Source organism: Oryctolagus cuniculus, chromosome 13 (assembly GCF_964237555.1).
Source record: "Oryctolagus cuniculus chromosome 13, mOryCun1.1, whole genome shotgun sequence".
Taxonomy (NCBI): domain Eukaryota; kingdom Metazoa; phylum Chordata; class Mammalia; order Lagomorpha; family Leporidae; genus Oryctolagus; species Oryctolagus cuniculus.
In genome coordinates, this window is record NC_091444.1 from 68710328 (window position 1) to 68726496 (window position 16169).

Here is a 16169-nt window from a genome sequence, read left to right on the forward strand (position 1 = left end):
TCCGCACACTGAGGTTGATCTTGACCTTGTCCCTGGTGAGTCCCCCAAGACGGGGAGGAAGGACTTTTATTTAGGAGCCTGCTGCTAATCCTTGAGGGCAAACTCTCTCAAGATCCGGGAGGGTAGCAGCGAGGGAAGGTAGGGGGAGAGGAGAGCAAAGAGGAAGCTGAGTTATTTTGGCTGCATTTTTTTTTTTCTTGCCTGATTACATCGCAGTGACCTTGCAACTTTGTGTTACTAAAAGAACACAGCCCTCTCTGTGGGACCTGGGACCAGAGGGGCAAAGGCAGAGCTTTCAGTTGGCATGGCTGCGGGGCTGCTTGGCTCTGAGGATCTGCCCATGTAGCTGGGACCCGACTGGCCGGGCGCTGAGGACTGGCCGAAGATGCTGAGACCATGGTGCATCTGCAGGGCTGTCTACCAGGTGGGACCCAGATCTCCTGTTCTGTTTCCTTGCACTGTGAGAAAGCGGCGTGGAGCAGTAGGGGAAGGAATGGATCTATGATCATCCGTGCATAGGACTCAGGGGAGCAGGCTGATGTGAACTGAGTGTCACCTCCTTGGGGTGAGGTACTGTGGGAGGTGCTCTGAAAGTGTGACCTCCATGAGATTTCAGAACACTTCTATATCTGGTGTGTGTGTGTCCCCGCTGGGGAGATGGAGAAGGATGTAAGTTGTTCAGCATTGCTTAATGAGTGAATGGCAGTGCTCTGTGGCTTAAACATTAGTTTCTCTGGCTCCAAAGACAAAGGATGCTCTTTTCACCAGCTCATGTTCCTCTCACAAGGGGTGATGCTTTCTCAAAGCATGTGGGTGCCTGTGTGTTGGGGTAGTGACAAGCTGGTAAGGGACATGTGGCATGTGGGACAGCAGGCAAGGCGGATGAGCACCAGCAACAATATCCAGGCTTGCCCTCTTTCCAACCCCTGTCTTTCAGTGGATTTTATTGCAGCATATGCAATCAGATGCTTGCGCATAGCTTATGCCCATATCTGCAGGAGGGTGGCACTTGGGGTATCAGTTGGCCGGGGAGCATTTCAGAAAGAGGAGACGAAAGCATCTGCTCTTTTAGCCATGGGTCTGGATGGGTGGCATTGTGCCACATCTCTGCCCAGCCTGAGAGGAGCCAGACTGCTTAGGGTAGGGGTCGGGAGGGAGGCAGAGCATCACGTGCTTCTTCGAGGGGGCGGATCACCAATTTCCCCGAAGCGGCTGGGTTTTCGTAACACAGTTTATTTCATTAAGTCAACTTGAATGGTCTGACCCTCTGTCTCTTTGATCACTGGTTCACCACACAGTTTGCAACCACGCAGGCACAGCTGGCTTTTGTATTTTGAAGCATCACTTGGCAGTGTATAAAGCCTTAATGAACCATAATGGCTAAACTACTCAGGACCGCATGGCTCTCCCTTCCCCCAGCCCCTCCCAGTGGAATGTCTGGACTGAAAGGATAGTTCCTTGGACAGTGTGCTCAAGATGCTGGCACAATGCTCCCCGCCCCCACCACCATCACAATCCCTGCCACCCTTCTTCGTCTGCCTACGGGCAGACATGATGTCTGGAGATGATATTTTCCCAGAATTCTTGGGCTTGATGAGCATGCACCTACCGTTTTACTATAAATAGCAGCATTAACTATAACAGATCTTGTATAAGGGGAACTTCAGGGAAATCTTCCCAACTTTGACAACCATCTGAAAAATTTACATGTTTCCAATGACAGGTTTTGAATCTGAAAGCATTCTGGGGCAGTAGGGAGTATGTCCCAGCTGGAGAATTCTCACAGTGATGTGGATGATTTGTTCATTTGAAGCTGTTTTGGACATCTCAGTTTGGAGTCAGATGTCCCCTAGCATGGAATTTTGGGGTAATTGTTTAATCAAGTTCATTCATTCAGGTTGCGCGTTTGGCCTGGCGGTAAGACACTGCTTAGGACCCGCACGTCCCAAATCGGAGTGCCTGGACTTGATTCCAGGCTCTGCCTCTGAGCTTCCTGCTAGTGCAGCCTCTGGAAGGCAGTGGGGATGGCTCCTAGTACGTTGCTGCCAACCCACGGGAGTCCTGGATTGCGTTTCTGGTCTCAGCTTTGCCCCCTCCCATCTGGCCCAGGGCCACAGTGGGCATCTGGGGAGCACACCAGTGTTCAAGGGAATGCGTGTGCTCTCTCTCCTCCTCTGTGCCTCTCAGATGATAATAAAGATAATTCTGGCTTTCCAGTTATTGCTGTGACTAATGAGAGTTTGGGAGCCCTGGTTCCTTGCTTCCCCTTCCTACTTTCTTTTGATCTCCCTGTTTGTCTTCTCTCACATCTCATCAAATCATATAAAAACCGGGCTTCTCAGTAAGCAGGGTGGGCTAGCCCCACCTCTGGGGACTCAGGACTTCCATTACTGATAAAAGATAGCGAGGAAAACACCAGCCCTGGAAGGGAATTTATTCTGCTGAACCCCAATGCAGTTCAGTTCATTTCAGAAGACACCAGCCCAGCAGTAGTTCTCTGCCTGGCCTCATTGGGGACAGATGCGACACAAGCTCATCACTTCTCGTGCTTGGCCACGGTCAGTGTCTGGCCGAGGCGGGCAGGTCAGCCATGGGGCAGATTCCTCTAGCCCATCAGCCTTGCCTGCAGCAGGGAGATCATCCCACAGACCGCTCTGGAAAGCAGTTTCTGAGGGGAAAGCCAGCACAGTAAGTCTATGCTGGACCGGTTCACCAACCTGGGAGGTGAGGTTAGCACCAAAGCCCAGTTAGCCAACTGCAGAGCCAAGCTGATGGGGCTGGAAGGAGGAAGAGAAACCAAAAGCAAAGAACAGCTGCCAGGGACCAAGGGGTGGTCAGCACGGGTTCCAGACAAGACTTCTTAACTCCTGGCAGCTTGTGACTGCTCTCAGTCCTCGTGTCTCCTGGCAAGCAGAGGGCACGAGGGGACCTTTAAAACAAGATGAGAGTACTTCAGATACATTCATGGGAAATGGAATTAAAAAGCAAGATTATTTGGTTGCAAAAGTATGCTGAAATCCACATGCAGGATGAGTCTTGAAAAAGTTCATGGAGATTGTGTGTTATGAAAAAACTACATTGATTTCAGTTTTTTGCAGCAGGGCTGGTGCTGTAGCACAGCGGGTTAAAGCCCTGGCCTGCAGCACTGGAATCCCATATGGCTGCCGGTTCAAGTCCTGGCTGCTCCTCTTCTGATCCAGCTCCCTGCTCATGTGCCTGGGAAAGCAGTGGAGGACGGCCCAAGTCCTTGTGCCACTGCACCCATGTGGGAGACCTGAAAGAGACTTCTGGCTGCTGTCTTCGGATAGGCTCAGCTCCAGCCATTGTGGCCCTTTGGGGAGTATACCAGCGGATGGAAGACCTCTTTCTATCTCTACCTCTCTTGGTAACTTTGTCTTTGAAATAAATAAAAGAAATGTTTAAACAAATTTTTTTGCACAAAAAAGAACTTTTATTTATTTTAATTCCATTTTCCAAGAACTTTTGGATGTACACTCCATACTGGCCTGTCTTCAGTGCCTCATGGCATTACCCAGAAGAGTCAAAGACAAAAATAATTGCATCGCAACAAATAGAGACTCTGAGCGAAGTGCATAAAGTAACTAACTTTACTTGGGAAAAGTTCCCCTCCCCCCAAAAAAAATTTCAGTTGTCTTAGCATTGGCTTTCTCCCTCACAAAAACAGAGTGATAGTTTCACAGCCTTGCAAGAACTCAGCTAGGGAGTTGCAAATAAGAAAGAATATATAAACATGAAATGTTGTTTCTTAATGGACGGTGCTCCCATCGCTTGTGCCCTTTTTGGCTACCATCAAGTGTAATGTACTGTGCTCCTTTTATATTTAACCTAAGGGGAAAAAACTTATTGAGAGTACATCATGCATTGCTTTTTTTAAAAAATATTTATTTATTTCTTCAAAAGGCAGAGTTACAGAGAGGCAGATGTACACACACTGAAAGAGAGAGGTGTCTTCCATCTGCTGGTTCACTCCCCAAATGACTGCAACAGCTGGAGCTGCGCTGATCCAAACCTAAGAGCTTCATTCAAGGCTTCCACACAGGTGCAGAAGCCTAAGCACTTGGGCCATCATCCACTGCCTTCTGAGAGCATTATCAGTGAGCTGGATAGAAAGTGGAGCAGCCAAGACTCAAACCGGCGCCCATATGGGATGCCAGCACTGCGGGTAGCGGCTTTACCTGCTACACCACAGCATCAGCCTTGTCTTATGTATTGTTAATACGGTGATTAATGACCATTTTATGTATTTTATTTAAGCTGGACTTTCAGGGTACAGTGTCTCCTTAGGTAAAGCAATAACTATCTATCACTGGATGAATTTCAGATTCACCTGAGAAGGGTTACCTGCTATGCCACAGTGCCAGCCCCAATTTAATTTTTTTAAAAGAGAAAAATATTTGAAAAGGGGGGTGACAGAAGAAGGATTTATTTATTTATTTATTTGCAGTGAGAGAGAGAGAAGGAGACATACATCTTCCTTTGGCTGTTTCATTCACCAAATGCCCATAACAGCCAGGCCTAGGCCATCAAGAAACCAGGAGCCAGGAACTCTATCCAGATCTCCCACATAGGTGGCAGCAATCCAAATAATGGGCCATCATCTTCTGCCTCCCCGGGTACTCATTAGCAGGGAAGTGTGTATCTGAGACTTGAACCCGAGACTCTAACATGAGATTCAATCATGGCAAGTGATGGCTTAACCCACTGTGCCACAGTGCCTGCCCTGTGGGAAGCTTTTAAGAACAACCATGCCCAGCCATGGCTCCCAGAGATTCTGATTTTATTGACCTGGGGATGGGTGTTGGTATTTTTAAAAGCTTTCTGGATGGTTCTGATGTGCAGTCCAGCTACAGAGTGACTGAGCTGAGTGGGCCTCCTTATACTATCAAGTAGTAAGTGGGTGTTTAAAAAAGCCCTAACAGGCAGTGTCAGAATCACTGTGCCGGGGGTTGGCAGGAGAGGGGATGAGTATCTTATATATGCATAGTATGTATGCATGTAAATCATGTCCTAAGCCTTACCCTGGACTTAAAGAATAAGAATGTCTGGCACCAGCACTGTGGCAAGTGGGTTAAGCCACTGCTTATGACACCATCTCATATGAGAGCAGCAGATGGAGTTCCACCTACTCTGCTTCCAATCCAGCTGACTGTTAATGCACCTGGCAAAGCAACAGAGCATGGCCCTGGTGGAATTCCAGGATCCTGGCTTTGGTCTGGCCCAGAACTGGCTGTTTGGAGAGTGAACCAGCAGATGGAAGATTTTCTCTCTTTCTCTCTCTCTCTCTCTCTCTCTGCCTTTCAAACAAATAAATAAACAAATATTTTTTTTAAAAAGAAGAATGTATAAGGGCAGGGACTGGCAATCTGTGTTCTTAACATGTGACTCCTATTATTAATAGGAACTGCTTATAGATGCCATCCCCAACTTACGATGCACAGCCTTAAGATTTTAAAACTCGCAATAGTGCAAAAGTGATATGCATTTAGTAGAACTTCAGAGGTTGAATTTGGCTCTTGCCCCGGGCTGCCCACCTGCAGTCCCATCCTGACACACGAGACAGCAGCAGCTGCAAGCAGAGGCCCCTGTCGGCTCCCTGATCACGGGCAGACCATGGAAGGCAGCGCGCTGTACTGTGCTGCTCAGCTAGGAGGTGTGGCGGGTCAGTCGCATTCAGTGCGTTTTCCACTTAGCAATGGTTTTATTAGAGGGTAGCCTCATCCCAAGTCAGGGAACATCCACAGTGCAAAAAACAGAGGATGATGTGCCTCCTAAAAACTGAGGGTCATAGGCAGTGACCTTGACAAGGTGACCAGAGGGACTCATTCATGCCCTTCCAGTTCAGCTCATGGCTCGGCACATCGGAAACACTCATGAAATGTTGCCCGCTTTCGTTAGCACAAGGATGCACCTAGACCATTAGATTTAAGATAGTCTCTCTCTCTCTGCTGCCCTTCTTTCTCTGTACCTCCAACTTTCAAATAAAGAAATTAAAAAAATCATTTAACATTATACAAACTTCAGTGTGAAAGGAAAATCACGGGTTCTCAATATAAGACAGCTACATGGCAGAGGTCTTCAAAAAGTTCATGAAGAATGCCTGTTATGAAAAAAACACACCTGGATTTCATAAAAACTTTTGCACCAGAATTATTGCTTATTTCCATTTTTCTTTTCTTTCTTTCTTTCTTTTTTTTTTTTTTTTTTTTTTTTTTTTTTTTTTTTTGACAGGCAGAGTTAGAGAGAGAGAGACAGAGAGCCAGGAGCCGGGTGTTTCTTCCTGGTCGCCTATGCAGGTGCACTTGGGCCATCCTCCACTGCCTTCCCAGGCCGCAGCAGAGAGCTAGACTGGAAGAGGATCAACCGGGACAGAATCCGGCGCCCAAACTGGGACTAGAACCTGGGGTGCCGGGGCCGCAGGTGGAGGATTAGCCTAGTGAGCTGCGGCACCGGCCTTCTCTTTCCTTAAAAAAAAAAAAAAAAAAAAATCTGTCCTTTTATTACTGGCAGTTTACAAAGATTTCTTTCAGATTCACAACGTGTCATTAGAAATATGGTGCAAATTTTTAGAATTATCATAGAATTTGGGAAGACTCCTCTTAGGTTCCTTTTATATGTGATCTACAGCAGAATATACTGTTTAGGATAGAACAACAGATGTGTGCCTTGTGAATGCAGGAGTTGTGGGGAAATCCAATTATAGTCCATTTAATTATGTGGTGTTTTTATAATTATTATTAGATACACTCCTTACAGGGAAAAACTCCTACGTTTGGGGATTAGGAAAACTGAATTCTCATCTTAACAGTTTTCCCTGTCTGAAGACTGGAAGATCTCTTTGAAGGCTCTCGATGGCCCTCAGCGTTTTTACCCTTACTTCCCTTCCACTGGCCGCATTCCTCCATAGCCAGGTCATCGTGATAATAGTTCTGTAAGAGAAGGGCTCTGGTTCTTCCTGGTCGGCACTTAGGAGTAGGGGCTGTTGCTGGAAGCCGCCGCTCCACCAGCACAGCCCACCTAAGGGACAGAAATTCCTGTCGACCTTCCAAACTGACTTCCCCTAAGCTGAATTCCAGAAAACGCCTGCGACCATCCCGGTGCTCCCTGACCAAGAAGAGAAGTTGAACAGGCAGAGGGCCAGAGTGCACAGGGACGTGAGTCATCCTGATGACAACTGGAATAGCTCACGTTTGCAAGAATGACCATGTGGATGTCTTACCAGGAATCCTTATTGGAGACTTGAAAGCAGTGTCATTAGCTTCGTGGGGAATGGCTCTCTGTGCCCATTCCCAGTTTCTCCTCCCCAAGGGTGTGCAATCCAAACTTTCAGAAGAGTGAAAGAAAGAAATTACTTCTGGTCTCAAAGATGTAGAACACATATGTGTGGCACATGTCAGGACATTTTAGATTATTACTTATGAAAGCTGGATATCATTAGTTGGGGATTTTTTTTTCTTATTACTGCTGTTCTTTTTGGAAATTTTTTTGTCTATTTTTAGACACATCACCCTTCCTAAGACCTGTGAACTTTGTTTCCAGTGTTTTATTTTGCTAATGCCGGCTGGCAATGCACCAAAAAGGCAACATAGCTCTGCTCTTTCTGGTTTTAGGAGGTCACAAGGCACACCCCCACCTTCCTCCAAGAAGTAGGGTTGGATACACTTGGATGTAACGTGGTCTTAAGGCCAACTGTGGTCCATCCTTCTGCACTGATTCTAGAAGGAACTAGAGACCAGTGGCTTAGAGGCCACCCAAGTGCTAGGAATTTGGGAACTCTCTGTTGCTGCTGTTAATGTGTACAGCAATGCTAACCTAAGGCTCTAACGCTGGCCCTGTGTGTACCGGAGGGCCAGGCCTGCAGTGACCTAGAAAAACCACATATCCCACACGCTGTAAGATCTCCCACACGTGGGATCGCTTCTCAGCCTCAGATGGGCTTTTTACTCTCAGAGAACAGCTTGTGGATTTTCTGCGTAATAGGAAGTATGCTTCTAAACGTGGGATTCTTTTGAAGCTGCAACTTTATCGACTGTTTGCATGTGTACCTTGGATGTCAGTAGCCATTTCTCCTAATGGCTAGCGGCTCTTCTAAAGGGAGGCTGGGTTGTCAGTGATTCATTTGTATCTTCTGAAACAGCTGAAACAACCGTTCTGGGCCCGATGGGTTATGCCACGATTCAAGCAAATGCTTCCACATGTGCCAAGTGGGGCTTTGATTCTCAATTTGCTATTTTTGCTGTTTCCCTTTCATCATTTCGTTACGGCAATGTATGTTTTCAAAGGGCGATGTCCTTTGTTTTATTTAATGCCTCCATGTGGTGTGGGCTCAGCTTTTCTCCCATGATCTACAACATGTGTTGTGATTGGTGGGGGTGGGGGGAGGCATGCACCAAGGAGTGAGTTTATTAGCTGTCTTTGTCAAGTCTGCACATTTGTTTGTTTTAGCACTTTCTGCCACTCATTAAGGCTGTTGGTGCCTGTCAGTAGAGGATGGTGCGTTTCTGTTTCCACCAGTGTGCTTGAACTTCACACACCCCATCTTTGGCAGTGATGTTTTCTTGTGTTGACACGGAGTCCCTTCTATGCAATGGGACCAAAAGCAAAACTCTCATTCTCAAGGTTTTAAATTGTTCCTCCTTGACGTGGAGAGTATCTTGTTCCAAATAACAGAATGGCTTGGTTTTTACTTTGTTCATAAAATATTTTTGAGTCTGACAAGATGTTTTCCACTTCCTTGGAAGCATTTCCTTTGTTCCAGTGAGAGTACTTTGACAGTTTAAAAGTAGCCACCAGTGAGCAAATCAGTCACCATTCACGTTGGGGCTGTCCCTCCCCGCATAAGCTGATCTTCTGCCAAAAACAAGTACTGCGGAGATCAACTCAGGTCGCGCTTTTAATCCAGATCCAACTACCTTCCAACAGTGAGGGCTTCCAGAGTTCTATTTACAGGAAACCCAGGAATAATAATCCCATTGGAAGAGAAGTATCCAGGATTTTTGTTTTGTTTTCAGATTTATTTGAAAGGCAGAGTTACAGAGAAAGAGGGAGAGACCAAGAGAAAGAAATCTTCCATCCACTGGTTCACTCCCCAAACGCCACAACTGCCAGTGCTGGACCAAGCTGAAGTCAGGAACCTAGAACTTCATCCGGGTCTCCCGAATGAGTGGCAGGGGCCCAGGTACTTGAACCATCTTGTGCTGCTTTCCCAGGCACATTAGCAAGGAGCTTGATTGGAAGAGGAGCAGCTGGGAATGGAACGAGCACTGGTGTTGGGGGTATCCAGGTGGCAACTTAATGCACTGTGTCACAATGCTGGCCCTGTAGAATATCTAGCCACTGTTTGACTTCTCTCTCACACGTGTACAATGACCAGGGCTGGGTTAGGCCAAACTTGGGAGCCAGGAACTCAACCCTGACCTCTCGTGTGGGTGGCAGGGACCAGTTACCTGAGCCATCACCTGCTGCCTCTCAGGGTCTATGTTAGGAGGAATCTGGAATTGAGAGAGTTTCCAACACCTGAACTCAGGCCCTCTGGCGTGGGATGCAAGGACTTGAACTGATGTCTTAATTACTAAGCCAAATGCCTGCCCCAGAGTAACCAATTTTTACCTTAAATTATGTCTTGAGGAGAGGGGTGGAGCTAATGGAGAAACTATTGTTTCTGCTATTTCCTTGAAAACAACAAGATTATTTTACCAAGTAGAGAGTCTGTTTTCTTAGCATCCTTGAAATGTTCTGCATTTTATAAACATGTATGTTTTCAAAATTTCATCATCTGAGAGACACATTTTCACGTGTTCTAACTTCAAGAGAACTATGCAGATCTTTCAGTAATTTACAGAATTTTTTTTTTTTTTTGACAGGCAGAGTGGACAGTGAGAGAGAGAGACAGAGAGAAAGGTCTTCCTTTTGCCGTTGGTTCACCCTCCAATGGCCGCCGCGGCTGGCGCGCTGCGGCCGGCGCACCGCGCTGATCCGATGGCAGGAGCCAGGAGCCAGGTGCTTTTCCTGGTCTCCCATGGGGTGCAGGGCCCAAGCACCTGGGCCATCCTCCACTGCACTCCCTGGCCACAGCAGAGGGCTGGCCTGGAAGAGGGGCAACCGGGACAGAATCCGGTGCCCTGACCGGGACTAGAACCCGGTGTGCCAGCGCCGCTAGGCGGAGGATTAGCCTAGTGAGCCGCGGCGCCGGCCAATTTACAGAATATTTTTAATGCATCCTTTTGGTTTTGATTCCTGACAGCCCCGAGATGTGTGTGCTACCATCTTCACATTCTAAACAAGGGCATTGTGTTCGGCTCGGAGAACAGAGTGGCTGGTCTCCTCTGAGCCCTCCTCAGTGGCTCCCTGCTAGACATTCGTCCTAAGGGGATGACCGGCTCTGGACAGGAGTTTACTTGCAGTCGTTTCTTTCAGCAAAGTCCTTTGTGTCGCTCCCCCTCTTCGTGGAGGAACGACACAGGACCCTGCGCTGTTCTTTCGTCCGCTCGGCCCTCCCCGGGTTTGCTGCTGGTTCTTCCCGGGTTGGCTACTATCCCTTCCACCTCCGTGGAAGGGCAGTTCCCCCTGGCCGCATTCCCCACTTCCGCAGGGGAGCGGCACACCGCCGGCCGGCTCTCTCGGGGGCTGCACGGGTTCCCTTAGATGTTCCCCATAGATGTTCCTGGTGCATGCCGTCTCTCTCCTCCTTTATAGTCCCCCTCCGCCAATCCCAACTCGGCTGAGTACGCTGCTCTCCAATCAGGAGCAAGTCCTACAGTTAATTGGTTGAACTGGAGGCAGCTGTGCGGAAGCTGTTTACTTCTCTCCCAGCGCCATATTGTGGGAGAGCAGATGCATAGAATAAGTCTTAATTTCAGTAACTTAGTCCAGTCCGGCTGCTCCCCACAGATCCCCCTTTCTTTTTATTTTTGGCGTTGATACGCGCCTGTCTTCGGTGTCCCGCGGTACACACTCTGCTCTACTTGCTAGAGTTGCCACAGGCTCTTACAAGTCCTATCAGGCAAACCGAATCCGGGTCCTCTCTTCGCCATGTTGTGAGGAGGTTTTTAGGCGCTGATGCGTGCCTGTGTTCGGTGCCCTGCAGCGCATGCTCTGCTCTGCCTGCAGGGGACTTACAAGACCTATCAGGCAAACCGAATCCAAGCCTTCTCATTGCCCCACTGTGGGGGAGACTCACTAGTGTTGGTTCGTGCCTATCTTCGGCGACCTGCAGCTCACACTCTGGTCGAGCTTTGCTGGCGCTTACCGCCTTAAATCAGGCAGACCGAATCCAAGCCTCCTAATTGTTGCATTGTGGGGAAGCTTTACTGATGTTAATTCGTGCCTGTCTTCGGTGACCTGCGGCTAGCCGCCCAGGTGCTCATCGCCTCACTAATCGGGCAGACCGAATCCAAGCCTTCTAATTGGCATGTTGAGGGGAGGCCTTATTTCTCTCTATTTCTCTATCTCCGGGCATTCCTATTTCTCCCATTTTACTTCTATCTTCCAGCATTCCTATTTCTCTCACTTTACTTCTAAAACTTCTGTTTCTCTTATCCCCGCAGCTTCCCGGCACCTCGCCCCGCCGGCGGGTTCCCGGCTCTGCGCCGCTTCAGCCCGCGCGCCTCTCTCATCTGCGCAGCTTCCCGGCTTTGCGCGGCTCGGCTTCGCGCGCTCCGCGGTCTCCACGCTTAACCCTTTCGCGTCTGAACCACGGCCTACGCCAGCGTTCCCTATCTATTCACGCCCCGTGCTCTCTCTGCACGCAGCGGCTTCCGCGAGTAACACAGCGTAGCTCACGTGTCCGCCACTAGGATTCAATCTAAGTTCCCCGGGCTAGCCTGGCGAATTCAACCCAGCGTACGTCTCCGCCCCACGATTTGGCTTCCCGTCCTTTGCTCCCCGGGCTAATCAGACGGATCCCAATCTGGCTTACGTCTCAGCTTCTGGTTTCAACTTTTCGCCCCCTATTCCCGGGCTAACCTGAGAACCCCAAAGTGGCTTTCGTTTCCGCCTTGGCCTGCCCCCCGCGGCTTCAATTTCCCTAACAGTTTTCTCTACCCGGTATGTTTCCCCAAGCTTTCCTCCAACGATATTCCTCCCTCATTTCTCCTGGCCTCTCCCCACAGTCCGCGTCCGAATCTGTTTGTTCTAGCTTTCACTTTCGCTTTCGACCTTAGAGATTTCTCCCAGCTTCCCCCCGTAGTCCGTATCCGAGTCTATGCCTAGGCTTTCAATAGCTTCTTCCGGCACCCTTTTCGTCCGGCTTTTCCCTAGGCTGTTTGCTAGTCTCTCTCTCCGGTAATTTCCCTAGGCTGTTTGCTAGTTTCTCTCTCCGATATTTTCCCAGTTCTTCCCGTTTCTTCCCTCCTAAGTTTGCTATCCGTCCTAGGTTTCCTATCCGAGCTAGGTTTCCTATCCGAGTCACGGCACCATTATGTCGCTCCCCGTCTTCATGGGGGAACGACACTAAACCCTGCCTAGGCTTCATATCCGAGTCACGGCACCATTATGTCGCTCCCCCTCTTCGTGGAGGAACGACACAGGACCCTGCGCTGTTCTTTCGTCCGCTCGGCCCTCCCCGGGTTTGCTGCTGGTTCTTCCCGGGTTGGCTACTATCCCTTCCACCTCCGTGGAAGGGCAGTTCCCCCTGGCCGCATTCCCCACTTCCGCAGGGGAGCGGCACACCGCCGGCCGGCTCTCTCGGGGGCTGCACGGGTTCCCTTAGATGTTCCCCATAGATGTTCCTGGTGCATGCCGTCTCTCTCCTCCTTTATAGTCCCCCTCCGCCAATCCCAACTCGGCTGAGTACGCTGCTCTCCAATCAGGAGCAAGTCCTACAGTTAATTGGTTGAACTGGAGGCAGCTGTGCGGAAGCTGTTTACTTCTCTCCCAGCGCCATATTGTGGGAGAGCAGATGCATAGAATAAGTCTTAATTTCAGTAACTTAGTCCAGTCCGGCTGCTCCCCACACTTTGGAAGAAGAAAGCTAGCAGCAGATAGAGAGTCAAGCATCTTAAATCGTATTCCTAACTTTGCAGTGGAGCTATTATGGCATATCTAGCTCCCTCTGCCTCAGCTTCTCACTAAATGAAGATTTTGTTTCCTTCTTCCTTCCTTCCTTCCTTCCTTCCTTCCTTCCTTCCTTCCTCCCTCCCTCCCTTCCTTCCTTCCTTCCTGTGTTTGTTCCTTCATCTAACAAGTAATCCATGAACACCCACCAAGTGCCCAGTCATGCTAGTTTCTAGAGCTGGGATGGTGAATGAAAACCAATCAGATTGCACAGTCTTACCAAGGCTGCATTCTAGTGCCGGACCTCTGATAGCACTCATTCCCTCAGCAGCATTAGTGTAATAATCGCACAAATTCCCGTGCGAATAAAATTGGAGATGAGTATTCTGAGGACAAGGTGGCCAGTGACCTAGAGGAGAACAGCAGGGGAGCCTGCCTTTTCTAAAACGTCAAGAAAGCCTTCCTAGGAGATAGTATTTGAGCAGAGATTTTTTTTTTAAGATAAGTGAGAGTTAACTGGGCAGAGGGCTTGGGAGGCAGATGGGCAGGAATAATATATGCCAACCCAAAGTTGTTACGGCAGACGGAAGGACAAGGGCACCGAATTCATTAAGTCTACCATCCTGTGGCCTTATTTAATAAATATAATGTATTTTAAATCATTTGTGGTAATGTTGTCCATGCGTCTTAACTCCTGGGCACTCTAGTAACCATTGTCCCAACCCACCAGTGCACATTTCTGGTGCCAGCTGGCCTGTTTTGGAAGCCCCGGCACCCAGCGTCAGATGGAAATTTTCCTCATTCTCAAGAGTATGAGCTCATCGTGGCACCAGATGGGTTTCCGATGAATGATCATTGTGCAATCTGATTATTTTCATGTCACGCTAATTCCCTTTGAAAGATGGAAACGGGAGATGTGGTCTCTCTGTCATCCTTATAAGTTGGAAGAGTATTTCCTCTTATGGCCACATAGCCTAGAGCCTGAGAGAAGCTGCCGTTTAGGACCAGGTAACAATTTCGACCTCAGGGCCCACTAGCGATGACTTTTCAGCTCAGTCCATTATTTATTTATTGATTGATTGATTGATTTATGACAGGCAGAGTGGACAGTGAGAGAGAGAGAGAGAGAGAGAGAGAAAGGTCTTCCTTTTCCGTTGGTTCACCCCCAATGGCCGCTGCGGCCAGCGCACCGTGCTGACCCAAAGCCAGGAGCCGGGTGTTTCTCCTCATCTCCCATGCAGGGGCAGGGCCCAAGCACTTGGGCATCCTCCACTGACTTCCCGGGGCCACAGCAGAGAGCTGGACTGGAAGAGGAGCAACCGGGGCAGAATCCGTTGCCCCAACCGGGACTAGAACCCGGGGTGCTAGTGCCCGTAGGCAGAGGATTAGCCTAGTGAGCCGCGGTGCCGGCCCAGCTCAGTCCATTTTAACACAGAATACATCAATCAAAGTAACTTTAGCTTCTGCAGCAGATAGCTTGGAATTCTCAATGACTTACCATCATAGACATGCTTGGGTTGGTAGATAGCCTTCCATGAGTGTAATATATTAAGGTTAGCCGTTGCAAAACACACCAGAACACCGGAGTAAGGGAAAGGGTTTATTGGGGAACACACAACAGACCGCGGAGCGAAGGGAAAGAGAGAGAAAGAGAGTATAAGAAAGAAACAGAGAGGAGAGGAGCTAGCAAGGAGAGAAGAGGAAAGCAGAGAGCAGGAGAGGCGAGCTAAGAGAGAAAAACCGAGAGAGCACGTGTTCAGCAATAGGCCCTTTTAATACTTTGCCTGAGGGCGGGCAGGGAAGCAGGAGCAGCAGATCCCATTAGGATGGGGGTGGAGCCTGGCTCAGGTAGCTGGGCCATGCGGCCACCTGGCTAGAACTGCGCCAGTTTCCTGACAATGAGAGCAATCCTTCTCATCTTGTAACTCTGCTCTCCTCCAGGGTCTGTGCCTTCCTCCTGTAGCCAGCAAGGGGGTACAGAGGATGGCACAGTCACAGTGAGAAATTGTTAGGGGTTGGACTTCCAGTTCAGTAAATGAAACTTATCCTTTCCACCCACATACCTCTGGCCAGGGCCTGGTCCCATGACCACACCCAACTTCTGGAAAGGCTGGGAAGTGCAGGTGAGCAAGCAGTTGGTTACACTGTGCCAGACAGGCTGCCTTAGCATGTGTCCTGGAGCCACTGAATTGTATATATCGTAGTCTCTCTTTATCCATGGGGGGTATACCCCCAAGACCCCCAGAGGATGCCACAAATCAGGAAGAGTACTGATTCCTGTCTATGTTATGCTCTTTCCTTTATAAGGAAACTAATATAAAGGTTGTGGGGCAGGTGTTTAACCGTGTAGTTAAAATGCTCCATATGGGAGTGCCTAGGTTCGACACGCATCTCTTCAGCTCCTGACGATAGCATCCTGCTACTGTGGGCCCGGGAAGCAGCAATGATGGCTCACCTGGTTAGGCTGCTGCCACTCATGTGGGAGACCTGGACTGGGTGCCGGGCTCCTGGCTTTGGCTCAGCCTAGTCTCAGCCATCGTGGGCATTTGGAGCATAAATCAGCTCTCTCTCTCTCTTTTTCTTTCTCTCTCTCTGCCTCTCAAATAAAAAAAAATTAAAAAATTATTCTATTAAACTTTCACCTTAACATTTCACGGCTTCTCTTCAGCATGTCTGAATGGCCACCATCCCTCCACTTGTACTTTGTGGCCATTGTTAAGCTAAGGAGGGTTCCTTGGACACAAGCATAGCAGTACGGTGACAGGGGCTAACAGGCAGGTGGTATATACAGTACAGCTACGCTGGCCAGAGGGATGTTTCCTGTCCAGGGTGGGCTGCAGCATGAGCGAGAGATCTCATCATGCTGCCCAGAACAACACTGAAGTTAGAAATGTGTGCGTTCATTTCTGAAATTTCCAATTTAGTATTTTCAGAGCACGGTTAGCTGCAGGTAACTGAAGCTCTGTAGAGTGAAAGTGCAGTCAAGACTAACCTATGTCCCGACACCAGGGCCAGTCCCCTGAGTCTGCTGAGCTGGACCGGATAACCTGCAGTTCCCCCTCTCTGACAGCTGCCGAGTTCTCTGAGAAAGAGCTGGGGTGCAGACTGCCAGCACCACCCCGGTTAGGCGCTCTACTCCAGGCAGGGCCGTGGAAGAG

The 16169-nt window shown here is 49.1% G+C and overlaps 1 protein-coding gene across 8 annotated transcripts in view; it reads left to right on the top strand.

The window, feature by feature from the left end:
* The window catches only part of FRMD4A (FERM domain containing 4A), a 647838-nt gene that overhangs the window by 342378 nt on the left and 289291 nt on the right, over positions 1-16169 (top strand). Inside the window, exon 1 of one of the 8 annotated variants that reach the window (XM_051820847.2) lies at positions 268-424. The exons of the other annotated variants lie outside the window; for them this stretch is intronic. Coding sequence (XP_051676807.1) covers positions 386-424 — 39 coding nt within the window. The 5' untranslated portion in view covers positions 268-385. Of the gene's footprint in view, positions 1-267; positions 425-16169 lie in introns of those variants that run through there. 8 annotated transcript variants of the gene reach the window in all.